The sequence below is a fragment of the Sciurus vulgaris genome (genome assembly GCF_902686455.1).
Source record: "Sciurus vulgaris genome assembly, chromosome: 2".
NCBI classification, from domain to species: Eukaryota; Metazoa; Chordata; class Mammalia; order Rodentia; family Sciuridae; genus Sciurus; species Sciurus vulgaris.
Genome location: NC_136462.1, coordinates 47,852,339 through 47,871,855, shown reverse-complemented (window position 1 = coordinate 47,871,855; position 19,517 = coordinate 47,852,339). Strand labels below are relative to the sequence as shown.

At 46.1% G+C, this 19,517-nt stretch overlaps 1 protein-coding gene across 3 annotated transcripts in view; it reads left to right on the top strand.

Moving 5' to 3' along the window:
- SAMD4A (sterile alpha motif domain containing 4A) overlaps window positions 1–16,178 on the top strand; it is a 208,364-nt gene extending 192,186 nt beyond the window's left edge. For all 3 annotated transcript variants that reach the window (XM_079121134.1, XM_079121136.1, XM_079121135.1), the window contains 2 exons: window positions 5,979–6,062; window positions 11,809–16,178. In XM_079121134.1, coding sequence (XP_078977260.1) covers window positions 5,979–6,062; window positions 11,809–11,837 — 113 coding nt within the window. In that variant the 3' untranslated portion in view covers window positions 11,838–16,178. The remainder of the gene's footprint in view (window positions 1–5,978; window positions 6,063–11,808) is intronic.
- Window positions 16,179–19,517: the final 3,339 nt, after the last annotated feature.

Below are 19,517 nucleotides of genomic sequence, written 5' to 3'. Positions count from 1 at the left end.
AGCAAGACCCTAAAGTCAACATAAAATTTGAAAAGGGCTGGGCATGTAGCTCAGTGGTACAGTGCTTGCCTATCAGACACAAGGCCCAGGGTTCAATTCCCAGCACCATGAAGAAGAAGTGAATCTGAACAAATTTGAAGACATCCTGGACATGAGCAGATCTTTCATCTTGAATGAATAACTCGCCCTGCCTCAATCCCAGGAGTCAACCAGCTGTCCTTCAGCCTCATGGAGTCCTAGCAGAGCTGACTTTATCTCCTTCAATTCTGAATGCACTGTGGCCTTTTCAATTTTTTCCTCACCCTTTTTTCCCTTCCTGCCTCATTTTGCCCAGTCTCCTGTCCCCCACCTCTTTGTTCTTGCTGTACTTTCCCCATCTTCATTGGGAAGACCAAGCCCAGACAGTCCACTTCCTGAGAGCAGAGCCATCCCTGAGCGCTTTGGGTCTGTTGATAAGGATTCTGGGCTGGACCTCTGTTTCTCCTGCACTGTTTTAGAGCAGTGCAAGTGTCTGGCTCAAGTTTGGGGGAACCATGAATCTAAGATCATTTCTCTTCACACAAAGCCTCTTGTTCTCATAGTTAAATAATCAAATAATACAGGACTTAGGAGGAAAAGTGTCCTTTTCCCCTACCTGTCCCAGTCATAGTTCCATGTTCCAGAGGTATCTATATAGAATAGTTTGTCTTCAATTTTCCTTCAAAGTAGTTACCTGAAAGTCTCTAAATAAATTTGCTTTGCACACCAGACTTAGAACTTTGGAACCCTTGAGGTTTTTTTTGTTTTGTTTTGTTTTGTTTTGTTTTTTAATTTATCCCTTTATCAAGGATACAAACCCACATCCAGCCAGGCCCTAATAAATTACAGCATTTCTAATAACAGCCAAAACACAGGAACAAAACTACTCCAAATTTCAAACAAACTGGTGAACCCTCCCTGGAGCCACCCCAAGTCCTACTGCTCATACTCAGCACTGGTAGATGGCAGCTTCTGGGATGTGGCCATGAAGGATAAGCCAGGAGATAGCCAGGACCCAGGACCCCTCACTGAAGGGAAAAGAGGCTGCAGACACTCTGCCAACAGCACTGCTCCTCAATCTTTGCTTCAAGTGCATCCCCTGCCCTTGCCAATCAAACCAGTGTTGTAAGAGAGCTTTTCCTGCATCCTGAGCAGGAGCCTCCACAGACGTTAACCTCAGGCCAGGCCCAAACAAGGCTCAGCATAGAGAGATGGGCCTTTCCACACAAAGCAGCTTGACCCAGTTAGCCATGGAGACTTCTGGAGGCTTGTGGTAGGAGAGACTACAAGTGTCAGATCAGAGGCTGAGGATGTAACTCAGTGGTAGAGTGCTTTCCTAGCATGCATGAGGCCCTGGGTTTGATTTGATCCCCAGTGTCATGAAGGAAAAAAAAAGATGTCATATCAGGACAGGGGAAATCAGGAAAGCAAGAAAATAGCTTTTATTGTTACACTAACAGAAGTAACAGTGAACACACAATGAAATAGAGATGCATAACAACACAAAATTCAATACTCAGAAAACTTCTTTAGGAGAAGGGAGTGTTTCTCTCCTGGCCCTGAGATGTCTTCAAGGCATCCATTTTAAATCATCTGTGCAAATCATGAAGAGTATAGTGCATTCTAAGGAAGGCTGGATTCCATCAACTAAGAACCACTAGGATGAAAGATTTAAAATATCTCCACAGAATACAGAGAAGACTGGGGATGAGAACTGGCCTCCAGCTGTGTTTCAATGATCAGTTTCCCTGCTTGGACTTAAAAGGCACTTCCCTCTTTCCTGGCTTCACATTATCCAAGGGTCCCATGGGGATTATCTCAGCTGACTTTTTGCTTTCTCCCCACCTGGAAGGCTTCAGGTGTTTCCCAGGACTGACCGGGAGAGCCATCCAGGGTTACTACTCTCATGTCGTCTGGGATGACTGAGAAACACTAAGATGGGCCTCCCGGAGTGAGGGGGACCAGATCTGAGACACTCACCAAGGGGGACGCAAGCCTGAAAACAGGGAGGCTTCCAGAGGAGAATGCCACGTTCCTCACAAAGGCTGGGTACTTTCCCATCTGGAGAATTCATTTGGAAATTGTTCAGAGAGTGATCCTTTATTTTGGGAAGCAGCTCTGTTCCTGCTGACCCAGACTCAGTTGCCCTGGGAATCCAGTCAGAGAGGATCTTAGAGTTACTCTGGCAGGACGCTCAGAAGCCATGGAGGCTCCTTGCCCCAAGGGGACTGATGGGAAAAGGCCAAAGAGACCCAGAGCAGGCTTCAGAAGGGAAGAAGGGCCACCTCACAGGGCTGTATCCTGGAAATCTCACCCTTGTCTTGCATAGAATCACAGGCAAAAAAAAAAAAAAAAGTAGATTTTTCCCTGAATGCCCAGCTTATTCTAAAGTTCTAGATAAATTGGTTTCTTGCCCTCAGCCTCAGGGCCTTGAAGAGAAAAATGCAGAATTGCACCCGTAGGTGCCACGGACATGACAATCAGCCCAGGGGCCACTGTCTGCCAAGGACAAGCCACGCATGCTCCTCAAGTGGATTCCACAGCGCACCTCTTAGGGACAGGGAGCGGCTCCCTTCCACTTTTCTCTTGACCTTTACCCTGAAACTGGGGGATTTCTGAAAAGGGACAATTCAAGTTTCCATGACCTTGACCCTAGGAATCCTCATTAAATCCTGGAATGCTCTAATGGTGAGGAAGAGAATTCCTAATACAGGTTGAGTATCCCTTAACCAAAGTACTTAGGACCAGAATGTTGCAAAGTTTTCAAAGTTTTTTTTTTTTTTTTTTTTTTTTTTGAGAATATGGACTCTATCAATAAAAATCTAAAATCTGAAATGCTCCAAAACCAAACTTTTGGAGCATGATGTCAGCACTCAGTTTCAGATTTCAGATTTTGGATTTTTAGATAAGGCTGCTAAGCCTCTACTCAGAGATGTCACCTAAGCTAAAGAAATAGATGTACTTTGGACAACAGCAAAGATGGCTCAGTCAGGAGGCCCCTTTCCCTCTTGCCTTCCCAAAGACTATGTCTGTCGGGCCTGTCACAGCCAGGGTCTGGATAACTAAGAGAAGCCCTCAGGTTTAGCAGGAGCCATAGCAGAGACAGCCTGGTGGTTAATGTGGGGCCAGGAACTGCCCAAATGCCCCTCTAGGGCTTTGTCAAGGGTTCTGTCCCTCAAGCCACAAATCACCAAAGGTTTCTAGTCTGAGATGGAAGCCATCATCTATCAACAGGACTTTGTCTTAAGCTTACAGCAAAAAGCCACGGATCTGTTTTTATCAAATACACAATTAAAAAGTCACACTGTTAGGAAACTCTGCAGTGTGAACACATGGGCTTCTCCCAAGACTTAAAATTTTTCAGAGCCACCCTGAGAGTGGCGGGGTCACTGCTCCCTAGTGCATCAGCGTGAAGAGGTGGGGGTGGGAGAGCAAGCCTACCGACTCCCCACCGAAAAGAGCAGCCGCGGAGATTTGGAGATGCTGGAGCAGAGAGCCCTGCATTTCTCAGCCCTGTTTTTGGAACACTCAATCCCAGGCTTGGAAAATGGCATTTTGCTGCATGTTGGCAAGAAATCCTGCAGCTGAGACGCTTCTCTCCAAATGTCGAGCATCTTTATTTATCCAAATCTCTCCACAGTGTTTGTTTAAAGGGGAGCGCTAGAGAGTAAACTAAATCTTACAATGAGCATATGGATGGCTATAATTGCTGAGGTTTGTTTTTTTTTTTTCTTATTTGCTAACTAGCTATATATAAAATTGTGTTTCTATTTTATAGATTTCACACCCTGAAGACTGCTAATTTTTGCATGCATATGATTTTCACATGAATGGATGAAAATACGAAAATACTCTTCCCTCAGGGATTGTCTAATTGCCCCAACCCTCTTAGCAGCAACTAGTGGGTGGGGCAAGAGATGCTCCTGCCATTTTTTTCTGGCTCCCAACTTCCCTGGAAGCTCAGTTGGCCTCCATCCACTCAGGAATTGGCCCAGTTGTCTTCCAAACCCATCCATTCTGGAACTCATGGCAGAAGAACACTCTGCTCCCCCGTGCTTTTCGTATCGATCCATTTTGCCAGCCTTCTCTCTGAGAATTTTAAATAACGGAAACGACATCTGCCTCTGAATTAGCTGGTAATGGGAAACACAAATTGCAAAAGGTCTTAATATATGGTTAATCAAAGAAAACAAATACTTCGGTTTGGCCACTGGTTTCAACTTCCTATCCCACCAAACCGCCAACCTCAGTGTCATCCCTCTCTGGTCCCATGTGCCCCCTGGTGGACAAACGAAGGAGCGGGGAAATGACCTGATATTTGGATCCCAGGATGCTTTCTTTTCCCACTTGAGAAGGAACTGAAGTACCAAGGCAGGGAACAACTTCCCAGGTCACATAGGAAGGTTGTGACAATGTTGAGACTTCTTAGCCATCTGGAACATACCACATGCCAACAACCCCTCTGGGTTTTCTTTCTTTCTTTATCTTTTTATTTTTTTTTTTTAATTCCCAGGGATTGAACTCAGGGGCACTCAGTCACTGAGCCACATCCCCAGCCCTATTTTGTATTTTATTTAGAGACAGGGTCGCACTGAGATGTTTAGTACCTCACTTTTGCTGAGGCTGGCTTTGAACTCATGATCCTCCTTCCTCAGCCTCCTGAGCCGCTAGGATCCTTCTACTTTTTAATCCATGGTTTTCACCAATCAGCAGACATGTATGAATGGTGCAGAAGCCAGGAATTGGTATTATGGGGAATGGAGAGAAACAAGAAAGTGTCATCCCTGTTGCAAGGTGCCTCCAGGTAGTTAAAGATCCTCGAGGACTCTTCAGGATGAAGAACAGGATGGTACTGATAGTGGGTCCCCAGCCAGAGAGAGGAGGAGGTTCCCAGGGGCTGCCTCTCCCTGGGGAGAGGTGAGATCCAAGCCTGGGAAGATGGAGAGGGTCCAGATGATAGAGGAGTGGGAGCCAATCCCTCAGTGCCATAGAGCAGGCATCTCATCCCTTCCTGCTAAAGTGCACTGGGGGCCAAGAGTGGTGACAGCCACTCACAGTCACTAGGGCATGCAGGAGGGCATCGACTCTGGAGTCAGACACAGGTCCTGTTCCAGCTCCATGTTAGCCAACTAACCCTAGTAAGTGGCCTAGCCCCTCAGAGCCCCACTTGGGAACTGGGCTTCATTGAGCAGATGAAAGAGCTGGCACATTCAAAGCGCCTGGCACTCAGAAGAGGGGCCCATGGGGCTGGGGATGGGGCTCCTACTCTGTTCCTCCTAAGGAAGCTGGGGCAGCGCTCAGTCCTGCCCCAATGACCCAAGAGTTCAACCAGGGAAGACAGAAGGAAAATCCATAATAGGTCTGATGTTGGCAGAGGCTACAAAGAAGAAAAGGCAGGGGAAAGGGGACAGTGTGTGGGGGAGGTTCTCTGTCTCTTGAGAAACTCTTTTCTGAGGAGACAGTAGAGTCCAACCTATGAAGGCAGGGAGAGAATGAGCCATGAGGACCTGTGAACTGAGATTCCAGGCAGAGGGAACACAGTGCAAAGGCCCTGGGGTAGAAGAGAGATTGGGATGGAGCAAAGCAAGGGGAGAGTTTATGAGGACAGAGAGGTAACAAGAGACCAGATCATGTGGGGCCTTGCAGGCCATAGCCAGAGATTGGCTCTTACTCTGATGGGAAGCTGCTGGAGGGGTCTGAGAGGAGTGATAGACTATGACTCTGGCCAGCTATTTTTAGTCACCAGTTTTCTTCCAGCTGCCTGTTTCCACAGTGGACACTGTGTCTAACAGCTCAGAGGTTGGTGGAACCTGAATGTAACTTACCCTTCACGCTGGCCACGAAGGTCCCTGAGTCCTCCCCAGGAGGCACACCAGACCCTCCTCCTGGCATGTGACATCATGCATACTTTCTCCTTGCCTCTATTTTTCCCTCACCAACATAATCCTTTGTCCCTACAGAATTCCAGCTTCCTGTGACTGAACCTGACATTAACAACAGGCTGGAGTCCTTGTGCCTCAGTATGACCGAGCATGCCCTGGGAGGTGAGTGACCTCCCTGCCTGTCCTCCTCACCACATGCTGGGATGACGGTGGCCATCTGCTGCCCGCACTCTGGCAGCAGCTTCAGGGAAAGGGACGGGAGGGTTGGCAGAAGACGAGGAGAAGGCAGCCTTGGTGTGCTATTGGACCCTCATCTGGCATGGCCTACCATACTCTGGCCCCCTCCCTTCCTGGGAAGTGAGTCAGGGCCCTGGAAACCAAATAGACCAAGGCCATCCCCCAGAGGCTCCTCTCCCTGTGCACATTGGAACCCATCACAACACGTGTCCCAGCCAAACTCAGGGAGTTGGAGGAGTCAGGCACAAGCGACGTGGCTTCTAGTGGGAACATCCCCCACAGCATTGGATGCTTTCCTTCTCGGCACTGGATCCCCCAGTCTGGGCCAAGCATATCCCAATGTGCTCTAAAAATAGAAGTTTTGAAACAAAGATCCCTGCTTGTTTTTATATCCCCTGGTTGCAAAGGGCTTGCATGACTCCTGGGGCTCCAAGCAATCTCAGCTGTCCTTCACCAAGTGACAGGGATGACTTGGCTGTGCCTGCGTGTCCACAGCAGAGCTGGAAGCATAGGCTGCCGGGTGCAGGACTGCAGCCATGAGGAGCTCCCAGAGGCAGCGGTGCTTCCCCTTGGGTTGGGCCTGCAGCCTCCCTCCTCATAGCTGTCCAGGAAGCCCCGACACCCTCCTGGTAATAAGCAGGCACCTTTCTCTGGGTCTGTATTATTTGTGGCTTGCTGGTAGGCCAGTGAGAGGAGATGTCCACCCCTTCCTGCCACCCTCCTGGGAGTCTCTAGGTCACAGAGATGTGGAAAGGCCTTCCCCATAGCCTCGTGCAGCCTGGGCATACTTAACTCACCCAGGAAATGGGTCAGCCACACACCGAGAGCCTGTCTGGTCATCATGCCGCGTAAGCCCAAAGGCCGCCATCAGCTACTGCTCCAGAAAGCTTTGTTCTCCAGGCCAGGAGTTTAGATTTTTAGTCTCTGCAAACACACTCTTATCTTGAAACCAAATGTGAAACAGACAAATGGTCTATATGGGGCAGAATGGAGGCTGGAGACTACACCCACCTGACCTCAGTAGCAGGACCAGTGTGACTTTACAGGGCTTCAGACGAAACAGATGGTGAAAAGGCCCAGCTCCTTAGGACCTCCCCTTGAGTTCCAGGAACGCTTTTTGCAAGTCACTGCTCTCTCTCTAGCTGTTCAGATCCTAGAAGTTCCAAAGACTCCTGGGGTCATCCCTAGTACCCCTGGTGGGAGGTGCCACCAGCTTCTCTCTGCCTTACTAAGGAGTCAGTAGCCCCTAATGAGTAACGGGAAACCACCAACGTCCTTCAACAGATGAATGTGGATCAATAAAACGTGGCACAGCCACACAATGGAAGGAAGTACTGATTCATGCCATGGCAAAGATGGATCTTGAAGCCAGACCTGAAAGGCCACCAAGTATATGATTCCATTTATATGAAATATTCTGGATAGGCTGGTACATAGGGACAGGAAAGATCAGTGTTGCCATCAGCTGTGGGGAAGGGGGAATTGAGAGTGACTGCTAATGGGTACCAGATCTCTTTGGGGGGCAATGGGAATAGAGGGTGGTGATGGTCATGCAACTTTGTGACTCTACTAAAAACCAAGGGTTTGTAAACTTTAAAAGGGTGAAATTCATAATGTGCAAATTATCTCAAAAATTTTTAAAGTTTTTTGTTTTAAAGGAATTCATGAGGGCATCCATGGGGCCAGAGTTAAGACTGCCACTGGTGAGCAAGTCTGCCGAGCTGGCCCCTGCTAAAGCTCTGCCCCTACGAAGGAAGCATCCAGACCCTGGGTGGTCAGGCAGGATCAGCCCACTGTTCTCCTGCCCCACATGGCTGGTGGGTGGGGAGTCTGGCTCCACTTTTTACTGCCTTTGAGAGTTAGCAGAGAGAACTGACTTTTCCCCTAGGACTTGATGTATCTCAGATAACTGCATCTTGAAAATTCTTATCAAATTACTAAATACTAACATCATCGGTAGCAAGAATGCCAAATTCTTTTTTTTTTTTTTTTTTTTTTTTTTGGTACTGGGGATTGAAACCAGGAGCACTTGACCTCTGAGCTACATCTCCAGCCCTTTTAACTTATTATTTTGAGACAATGTCTTGCTGAGTTGCTTAGGAACTTGCTAAGATGCTGAGGCTGGCCTCAAACTTGCGATCCTCCTGCCTCAGCCTCCTGAGTCTCTGAGATTACAGCATATGCCACTTCACCCAGTTCCAAATGTTCTTTTTTTTTTTGGTGGGGGGGGGGGTTGCTGGGGATCGAACCCAGGGCCTTGTGCTTACAAGACAAGCACTCTACTGACTGAGCTATCTCCCCAGCCCCCAAATGTTCTTTTCTTAAAGGGAGGTTTTCACTGAAAAGATTTCCTTTTTTAGCCCATACTTCTATTTTTACAGAATACCTCTATGAACTGATGAGTTTTTGCTAATGTCTTCATCGTGTTAATCTCCTAAACTTTTTTATTGCTATTTTTTTCTCCAATAAATCTCCTCTGGTGGGAAGCCTTGTAAGCAGTTTCCCGAGCACAGGATGCAAATTAAGTTCAGGGTGGCCTAGCTGGGCACACTGGCAATGTGTCCTCCCACGATGACAGCACCTCTCTGCTGGCGGGCCCATGCCAGATACCAGGGAAGATGACCTTGATAGGGACAGAATGCCAAGGAATGAAGTCATTTTACAGGAAGACAAGTGACGAGGGAGAGGGAAGCAGAGTAAAAGAGGTTCCCCTACTTGTGACTCAGGAATAGAGGGGGAGGGTGTCAAGTTCCTGGGACCCCACATCCCAGAAAGGCCTTTCTAGCGTGACAGGTCCACTGGCCCCAGGGGCCTGTCCTTTCATCCTGACATCTCTGGTCTTCATGGTCTCCTCCTGGAGTTGCTGCCCTCCTGGTGCCAGTCTAAGCCACTTTTCTCTTTGGCCTTCCTTTTCCATCTTCTCTCTCCCTGAGTCTCTTTCAACAGAATGGTGAGGACACCACCGTGGTAGGTTGCCTCTGCCACCTTGGTCTGTGAGTCTTTGAGGCTTTTATCAAGCCGTTGGGTTTGCTCCTGGTCAGTGGCCTGAGGTAATCAAGATGACATGCCAAGCCTGGCCACTGTCCTCCCGCATAGGGCATTGTGGGCAGGAATGCCCACCGCTACAAAATCGTGGCTCCTCCCAGCGGAGTCTGCTGTGACTCATGCCATAGAGAAGAGGACATGGTCCCGTCTTTGATTTTCTGGGGTTCACCTTGCTCTTCCTTCTCACCTTTTCTACTTACCCACTTCTTGAGACTTGCCAGCCCCACATGGGCAATATGGAGACTGTGCAAGTCACTTTCTCAAGCCACTGAGCTGGCTTTATTGGAAAATGTCATACTAACCATAAAATCTATGATGGTGAATGGCGCCCCCTGGAGTTGAGAGTGCACTGCTTGCACAACTACAAGTACTCTGGACTTGCTAATTGGCGCTTTCCCTGCAGATGAACACTGCCATCCTTGGATGATGAGTCGTGGGGTTGGAATTGAATGAAAATGCAGCTTGTGTCGGGCACATTCAGATTTTCATGTCTCCACCTCCACACTTTTATAGCTCTGAAGGTTTGGCATTAATAAGTAGGCCAGTGAACCCCAGCAAGAGCGTGCACTACACCTCTAGAGAGGGGAGGGCTGCCTCTACAAACAATAGACACCTCTGCACACACCCACAGGCACATGCACACATGCACACCCCTCTTCTCCCAGGACCACTGCAGAGCCACCAGTCACAAGGTTCAGGCTGACACCACAGAAAGTAAAAAGTTGTGGATTAGCAGTTCATATCTGTGGCCTCTAGGACTGGTGATTCAATACTTGGACTATGCTCAGGGGCTGTTGTTCCTTCCCCCCAAAATTATATAGAACTCAACAGACATATACACAAGTAACCAGTCAAACTAGAGAAATCTAAATAAGATCAATGAATTGTCCATATCATAATTACACTATTATACTATGGTTTTGCAAATTGGCACCACTGGGGAAATCCTGGCGAGGTATCCATGGGATCTTTCTAGACATTTCTTACAACTGCATGTGAACCTATAATTATCCCAATAAAAATTTCAAAGAGGCATTTCTCCTCCACATCTCAACTGGCAGAGTTGCCAGCCTGGCACCACCATCAAGAGATCAGGAAACCCCAGTGGTGGGCTCGTCACTTTCTCGTGTCACTTAGGTCCTCCAGCTTTCCCTGGAACACTCCGCCACGCCTGCCTCCCACCCTCATCCTGTCTGTGACGAGGGCTGCTCCATCTGGTAGGCCAGCTTTGCTGCACTGGGGCTCAGTTGGGGCTCCTTTGCCTGACCTGTGGGGCTCAGCAGTGAGGGAAGCACTCGGCAGCTCCCCTCACCCAGCGCTCACTGAACAGTCTTTTCTACTTCCTGTGATGACAAATCCATGTCTCTCTCTTCTCACTGGATAAGCCCCTGGTCAGTTCCAGCCTGGACCAATGTTGGGCCCTCTAAACCAGCTTTCCGGCCACCGGTCTTTTCCTTTTTTTCAGACCACCAGACATAGCTGCCAGAGAAGCAATTCTAAAATCAGAGCTTATTACACTCCCGCTTAAAATTCCTCACCTGCTGTGTCCAGCTCCTGCTCATGGTACACAGGCCTTGAGGGTGTGCTTCTGGGGACTTCTAGAACCCCATGTGAGCAGACAACTGAAAAAAGACTGGTAGCCATCAACAGCTCCTGCTGTCTGTGGTCTCCTGTCTTCTCGTCTCTGATGTGCATGTCCCCCATGTGGTAGCCCGGGTTCTGCAATTCTCTAAAATGCAGATGTGGCAGGTCCAGATGCAGCCTTGCTTCTCAAACTTTCACAGGCTTTTTCAGCTCTAGGTATCCACAATATCCACCTCTGGTGCTTCTGCCTTTGACCAGATTCTTGAAACAGAGAATTTGGATCCGTTTGAGTCAGACACATCCAGCTCAGCTGTGGCAGGGGCCAGAGCCACACTGCTTTGTTCTCAGTCTTTGATCAGGGATTTCTTGCGAGAGGACCATGCTTCCAAAGAAAGGGATGGGAGCTCTGTAGGTCCATTTACGAGTCTACTACAGCCCCTGCCTGGTTTTTGTCCTGTCTCCTGACACTCAGCCCCTCATCCTTCATCCTGAACTTCTGACACATTCCCCAGCCCCACCACTCAATGACCCATCATTCATACCTGTGCATGTGCCAAGGGCCTGTCCGCGCCATCCTCTCCTGCTTCCTCATCAGGCATACACTACTACCAAGAGCATCTACAAAAGTCATTTTGTATCTCTATGAAACTGTCCTTGTCTTCCAAGGCCAACTTAAACTTCCTTCCTCCATGTTCCTGCTGTCTGGGAACATAGTGCTTTATAGCAATTACCACTCATAATGCCACTGTCTTTCTATATGCCTGTGTCTGGTCTAGAATGTGAGTCATTGGGAGGAAGGGACTGGGTCTTTTCATCTTGGCTCCTGGGCTCAGTGTGACTCCTGGCCAAAAAAAGATTAAAAAAAAAAAAAAAAAAAAAAAAAAAAACTATCCCCCAGATGTTAAGTGGAATTTGCAAATGAATGAATGAAGCCCTTATCTGTTCTCAGAGACTGGGAGACCCAACGTGCACAGCACTGGTGCCAGTGGACCAACACAGAACTGTTTCGCTCACCTATGCCCTTTGTGTGCTTCTTTCCCAGACGGGGTTGACCGGACCTCCACAATCTAGAAGCTGAAGATGAGAGTGACCGCGCTGGCCGTGAAATCGACTGCTGCGGGTCCAGTGTCAGCCATCTTCATGGTTGCACAGAATCCTCCAAGATACTTTGCAGCCTTTTTCCCCTGGTCCCTCACCCATTTTGATTTTGTGAGAGCGTAGGTCATCCTTGTAAACATATCAGTAGACCTGGGATTGGTTATATTGTCATTTGTTTCTGTCATGGGATGGTTTGGTGTGTCCAGTGGAAGGAGTCTCTAAGGAAATGGTGGGTCTGGGAGGCGGGTGGAGGGATGTGAATGGCTTCCTGGATGGAAGGGGGTAGGGATGGCTGCCATGAAAGAGAAACAGGAGACCCAGGAGGGAAGCAGAAGCCCCAGCCTGGGAGCCTTCTCAGAGAGCCTGGCTTCCCAGTCAGGCCACAGGAGGAGATGGTGGATACATGCGACCAAAGCAAGATGGCGGCTCGCCTGTTTCTGTCTCCCCTGACTGTGTTCCCCGAGGAACAGTTCCTCTTGAAACAGCCACAGAAGAAGGTCAAATGGCAACAGGGGCAAGAAGGAAGAAATTCCCTCCAGCAAAATTTCAGATAAACTTTGATTTGTGTATTGTTTACATAAGAATTTTAAAGGGTACATAATGTGTAAAGAGTTTGGGTAGAACTTCTCTTCATACTATGGTTTTTGTAAAGGATTTATTGTTGTTATGGATTCATTTTTTTCCTCTATTTTTATAATAGCAGCAGAGTTGTCTTTTTTAATGGCTGCCGAGCTCTGCTCCTTGGAAAGATGGAAATAGTCATGTAGGCCTGAGTTGCCGGCTCTCACCATTAGGTGGGAGGAGTGTGTGGTGGATGGAAAGGATGAGGATGTGGCTGGAATGTGCACAGCACTAGGAAAGGACACGAGGACGATGGCAGCATGTGATCAGCTATGGATTTGCTCCCAGGTCACCCAGAGAGTCTAAACAAACCTTGTGGCCTCTTTCTGGGCTGGATTTGCTTCTGTCTTCCTTCATCCAAAGACCTGTCTTCCTTCCAACGCTCCCCAGGGGCTTCATCTTAGCACTCCTGGCCCCGCTCCACTGAATTCCACTGGTGGAAGAAAGGTGAGGCCTAAGACCCAGAAAATGAGGTCAAAACATGCGCAGTGGGGTTCCCTGTAGGAACCTGAGCCCGAGGGGATGCATCCCCTTCGCTTAAGTCCCTGCTGAAGAAGAGTGACAGGCCCAGCAACAGTGTATAAAGGGTCAGTTGGCAAGTGTCAGAGAGAGCATGCAAGAGGCACTGGGCTCACACAGTCCAGCCCCAGTGGGAGTGAAAGAGAGGTAGGAAGGATGGCTCTATCCCTATAGTAAGTCAGACGTGCTGCATTGTTAGCTGACTTATCCATCTGCACAGAAGGGAGAGGGGGGAAAACTGCTCATTACATGGTGAGAGATTAACAAACTATGGTACCACAAAGTAATAGCTCTATTTCTTAAGGGCAAGAAAGACTGTGTTTTGGAATTTGATGCCGTGGAGGGTATTAGAGGAAATCAAAAAGAAATCGTGCTCTGCACTGGAAAATTGGGTTGTGTAAATGACAGTACAAATGCTCAGCCAAAGGCGCGATCAGGGAGATGGTATAAGTTCTGTTTATTAAATGGGTGAGAAAGGTGCCTCTTTTTTTTTTTTTTTTAAGTGAAGTCAGAGTCAAAATTAAATAGATCCGATCATGAAAAATTATTGCAATCACTTATGGCCATTTAAAAAAAACAAAAGTAAATGAATTACACAGATTTAAAAGGGCTTAATAAAACCCAAACAACTTTCTTTTACCTTCAAGATTAAAAATGTACACCCAGTCCAGCCCAGGATACTGCAATCAGGTTTTTGAAACCCTTTTGCAATGCAAAAGGCTGAGAGTACCTTAGCCAGAGCCATTAGAGAGTCCAGAGAGCTTGAATCCACAATTTCATGCTGTGCATTTTTTCAAAAAAAGAAAAATGTTTAGACCTCTCCTTGGGTGACTAAATTCTAAAGAAGCAAATCCATGTGCAGAAAGAGGCAGCATTTTTTTTTTCATTTTTTATTTTTAACCAAGTGCCATTAACATTCATCCCTCACATCCCGATTCTAAACAAGCATAATGTTAGGGAATGTGCTGGGATGGACGATCACATGTAAGGCAGGAAGAATATGTCAAAATGACGAAGGCCAAAGGTAAGGCCAGAGGGTTTGAGGATGTGTTTGGGGGATGCTGAGAAAGTTAATACAGAGGAGAGAAACAGAGGAGAGAAAACAAGGGTATTACATGTCTCGTAGAGAAAGGAGAAAGCGTTCGGAACTGCTGCAAAAACACACGTATCCATAAAGACTCGTGTTATCAGAAAAGATTGTGAACACAATCACATTAGCATGAATCCTTTAAAAGGAAGAAGATCTTAAAGTATTTGCAAATCTGAATTTCTATTTATTCCTTCACTGAATATAGAAACAATGGTTATCTGATTATTAGAGATATTATTTTGGATATGTTACTTATTAACTTGCTATGGCTGGTAACCATGATAAAGTCTGTTATTAATAACAACATAATTCTTTTTTTAAGAAAAGAAAAGCTTATTTTTCATTGACTGTGTATAGATTTACTTAGTTGTGTTTTGCTATATTAGTGTTTTTTTTGTTTTGTTTTGTTTTGTTTTAAGTTGAGTGTTCTGATGAAATCTAGGAGCCTGTCCCCAGCTTGTTTTGAGTCCTGTGTTGACTGCAGGTATACAGCTCAATTTAAAAATCCTAAAGCAAAAGAATTTTATTTATTAAAAAAAAAAAAAAAACCAGTTGCATGCCTAAGGCTGTAAAGTCGGATATTTAGTAATAAAGCGGCAGTGCCTTTTTTTTGTATTTTCCCATTCACCCCCACATGCAACTGTTTTATATTAAGTAAATAGAAAACGATTTAAAAAAAAAAAATCTCAGAGTAAAATCTATTTCACTACGTGGGTTCCCCCCTCCCCCTTGTTCTGAGTTAAGCAGTGTGTCAACTTGGCATCTCGATGCTGTCCCAGGGACAGTGGTGTTCTACAATAATTGTTATCATGTATGATGTTTTTATTGGTGCTTTTATTCATAGAGGTTTCTTACCAGAAACAGTAGGAAGAAACACATGAACTGTGTACACGACATGAAACATTGCTGCTGATATGTTTTTTTCACATGCTTTTGTTTGAGTTTCACTTTTTAAACGAGAGCCAGCCAGCAAAATAGATGCCGCTGGGTCTGCCTGCCGGGGACAGCTGTTTGTACCAAGCTTTCAAATCCTGGGTGTTGAGGGTTCCTTTCTGGTGCTCAGGATTGGAGCTGCAGCTGCCCACGCCCCTCCCATTCATTCTGAAGAGACACTGAGGGAAACAAGATTTTCTTTTGAGGTGTCACTGGCTGCCTTTTACAGAATGGGAGCCTTCTCCGGGTCTTTTGTTCTTCTGCACCTCTTGTAGCAACTGCCAGTGCAGGGTTTGTAGATGTGTATCCCCAGGGCCCTGGCTGAGAGCTGAGCTGGGCTCCAGGCATGGGTCTGCAATCAGGAGGGCAGTGTGGGGAAGCAAAACTGGCCCCATCTGGTTGCCCCTCTGGAGATAACCTGAACAGTTCTCTGCAGCCTGGGTGCGGGGAAGCCTAGCCAAGGCACTCGGGTGTGCCTGTTACAAGCAGAACCTGCAGAAGAATAATTTGCACATGGAGCTGTAATAACACTAATGTTTCTTTTTTCTTTCTTTTTTACAAGTCATCAGAGATGTTTGCAAAGTGAGTTTTATTTTTTTGTAATTCCTTTATCTTTACTTAAAGGTGAATGTGTATTCCTCTGGGAGGAATAGGAAGAAAACAGGAATGTTCATAATGTCAAACAGAAACTTCCTCCCTTATTAATATATAACCCTCATGTATTTATGCCTAATGTAAACTGACTTTTAAAAAGCTTTCTTCTGTTGCATGCCCGTGAAGGCATCCGTATTGTACATGCATGCCTTTTGTCCTGTTTTCCTGTATAAAGTTAGTGAACAAAGAAATATTTTTGCCTAGCTCATGTTGCCAAGCAATGCATATTTTTTAAATTTGTCATATATGGAAAGAGCATGTTTGTTACATGTAAAAGCTTTACTGATATACAGATATACTAATGTTTGAACATGCTTTCTTTGCAAGTGTACAGTTTTCAAATGTTGTTACCAGTGAAACACCCATGTGGTTTAAACTTGCTACAATGTATTTATTACTCATTTCCTCCCATGTAACTAAGAATCATGGCTATATTTCATATCAACGTTATATTGAAAGTGAAGGGAAATGATTAATACAAGGTTTTGTAACACTGGTGTGTGTGTGTATTTTCTTTTTTGTCAACATGATCAATTAGAAAACAAGAGCTGAGTCTTAGAAATAATCCAGCAAGGAAGGGCAAGCATGAAATCCCCATTAACTATTCTCACCTGCCCAGGCTGGACAAATAATGTCTTCGACCCCAAGCTACTTTCTTAACAGGTGGGGACAGGGGTGTAGAAATTTATACAGTTTGATCTATGCCCAGAGTAGCCAATGAAAGTGTTGCCCAAATTAGGGACATGTTTCTAAATACAGACTCTACCCTTAAAGATAATATTGCTGATACCTTCCTCCAGCCTCTGCTTTTGAAATATTTCACACCTTAATCATGGCATATGGAACCAGCCTCCTTGGAGTCTTGGGATTTTGCCTACACATAGTAAAACATGAAAACCTTCTGATTCCAGTATGATATATAATATATATTAATGTAAGTTCTAAATATCGTGTCATTTAAGCATATGGCTGGAGAGAGAGAGACTGAATTCTGGCTTCAGTGTTCTCTAGCTGTGTGACCTTAGGACAGTTACTTAATCTCTCTGAACCTCAAAGTTTTATGTTTTGTTTTTGCCTATGGTATTCAAAGTTTACAAAAGTAATTAGACCCCTAATCCAAAAAGAAATAAAAGCAAAACAGGTGCTAAAGGTCATTGCCACCATCATCTAACAACCTGAGAGTTCTCTGAGGCAACCACAACTTGACATGGTGACAATGACCATAAGCGACTCCCTTTCTTGCCCACCTTACTCAAAAGCCAGGCAGAATCTCAATTAGTCCCTGGGAACATAATGGAACACCTCATAAACTAAGATGTAAAATGGAATTCCTCCTGAAGCTGAATTCTTGTAACCCAAGTGAGCTACATCTCAATGACTAACGTGGGGGGCTGGGGGTATAAATGAAAATTTGAGCCCCATCTTGGAATGTGAGGAATGAGGGTAACCCTGAGCTGAGAGAGAGAAGGGGAGGGAACACACAGGGCTTCACAGGACCAGGACTGGCCAGCGACCTCAGGAAAGGAAAGGTCAATCCTGAAGAAAACAGACCCTTATAGTAGAACTTGCAGGACACCCCTATGCACAAAGCCCCCGAGAGAGAGATGATGCACCTCTGGCACCGGGTCTTGGAGGAGGCTGTGGGGTTGAGCCAGGGGTCTAGAGGGGCCAAGGGTGAGGCTAATCGACTGAGCTCTGCAGGCTGGTGGGGAGGAGGCGGGTCATGCTGGAAGCCACCTCTTATGAGAGTACCTCAGTCTGTTCCCTTGGAGTGTCACCTTATCACTGGCCCTGGCTCCTGATCAACCCAAGACTTGTCCCGGGAGGGGAGGGTTGGCCGAGGACACATTCATCAGCAAGAGCCTCATCCAGCACCAGAGACAGAGACTCTAGGAGATGTGGAGGTTTCAGGGCGTATCCGACCCACCCAGAATCACAGCTTGGCAGCCCATGCTGCCATCTCCCCACCACCCCACAGTGGCTAATGCTGGCACATCACACCTGGGCACCAATCTCCCAGCAATGGTCCCACAGCTGCCTACAGACACTCCATTTTCTATTTTCTGTCCACACACCCCAGCACTTGAAAACCACCCCTTCCCTGGGTGCTTCAGCCTCTGATCCCCAGCAGTAGCTCTGGGGTCCCCACGCCCAGTCAGTGCTTCTCACACTATCTGTGAATTCCCCAGTGGTACAAGTTGTTTTGTCCACATAGTCTAATTCTTTTGCGATATATAATAAAAGTGGGATAAGAAAACGTATAGCTCCTCTTCATTGTTTTATTAGGGTCAATAGACAAAAATCACTCTGTCAAATACCTATGAAGTAGCCCTGTTCTGCCTCCCCAAGCTACAGGGTCAGCCTGCAGAATCAGTGTGTGAGATTGCTAATGTCAATATCCCCCTACCCAGGCCAACACGACCCTCCATGCCCTACAGAAGTGACCCTCAGGTTTAAGGGGATGCCTACAAGTTGGTCCAAGAATGGTGAGTGACTTGATCACTTTATTTCTAAGAAGTGTAAACAGAAGGGAGGAGGGGGTAGGGAAGAAGACGTTCCAGCAGATAAAGGCACTGGTACTGGGAGGCAGAGCCTGAACTGGAAGCCTTTAGAAATGAATCTGTTAGAACATAGCCCTCAGAGTGTGGTCTCCACGCTCCACTCTCCATTTCCAGTCCTCATGGATTAAGAATCAGGGACAGATAAACATTCATTGGTGAAAAGATAGCCTCTTCAACAAATGGTGCTGGGAAAACTGGAAATCCATATGTAACAAAATGAAATTAGACCGCTATCTCTTACCCTGCACAAATCTCAAAGTGGATCAAGGACCTAGGCATTAGTCCAGAGATCCTGTGCCTACCAGAAGAAAAAGTAGACCCAACTCTCAGTCACGTCATCTCAGGGACCAAATTCCTCAACAAGACTCCTAAAGCACAAAAAGTAAAATCAATAATCAGTAAATGGATGGAATCAAACTAAAAACAAAGCAAAGGAAATAATCAAGAACATGAAGAGAGAGCCCACAGAATGGGAGAAAAATCTTTGCCACTTGTACCTCAGATAGATCATTAATCTTCAGGACATACAAAGAACTCAAAAAAATTAACACCAAAAAAATTAAAAACCCCAATTAATAAATGCACAAAGGAACTGGACAGATACTTCACAGAAGAAATACAACTAATTAACAAATACATGAAAAATGTTCAACATTAGAGAAATGCAAATTAAAACTACACTGAAATTTCATCTCACTTCAGTCAGAATTGCAATTATCAAGAATACAAGTAACAGTAAATGTTGGAGAGGATGTGGGAGGAAAGGTTCACACATACATTACTGGTAGGACTGCAAATTTGTGCAACCACTCTAGAAAGCAGTATGGTGATTGCTCAGAAAACTTGGAATAGAACCACCATCAACCCAGTTATCCCACTCCTTGGTATACACCCAAGGAATTTAAAATCAGCATAGTATAGTGACAGGGCCACATTAACATGTATAGCTGGTCAATTCACAAGAGCTAAGCTATGGAGCCATCCTAGGTGCCCTTCAAGAAATGAATGGATAAAGAAAATGTGGTACATAAACACAATGGAATCTTTCTCAGTCATAAGTAAGAATGGAATTATGGCATTTGCTGGTTAATGAATGGAACTGGAGACTATTGTGCTAAGTGAAATAAGTCAATCCCAAAAAACCAAAGGCTTTTCTCTGATACACAGATGTTGACTCACAATAGGCTGGGGGTGGGGGGTTTGCCGGATTGGACAGGGTGAAGCAGGGGCAAGAGAGAGGGGATGGGAATGGGAAAGTCAGTAGAATGAATTGGA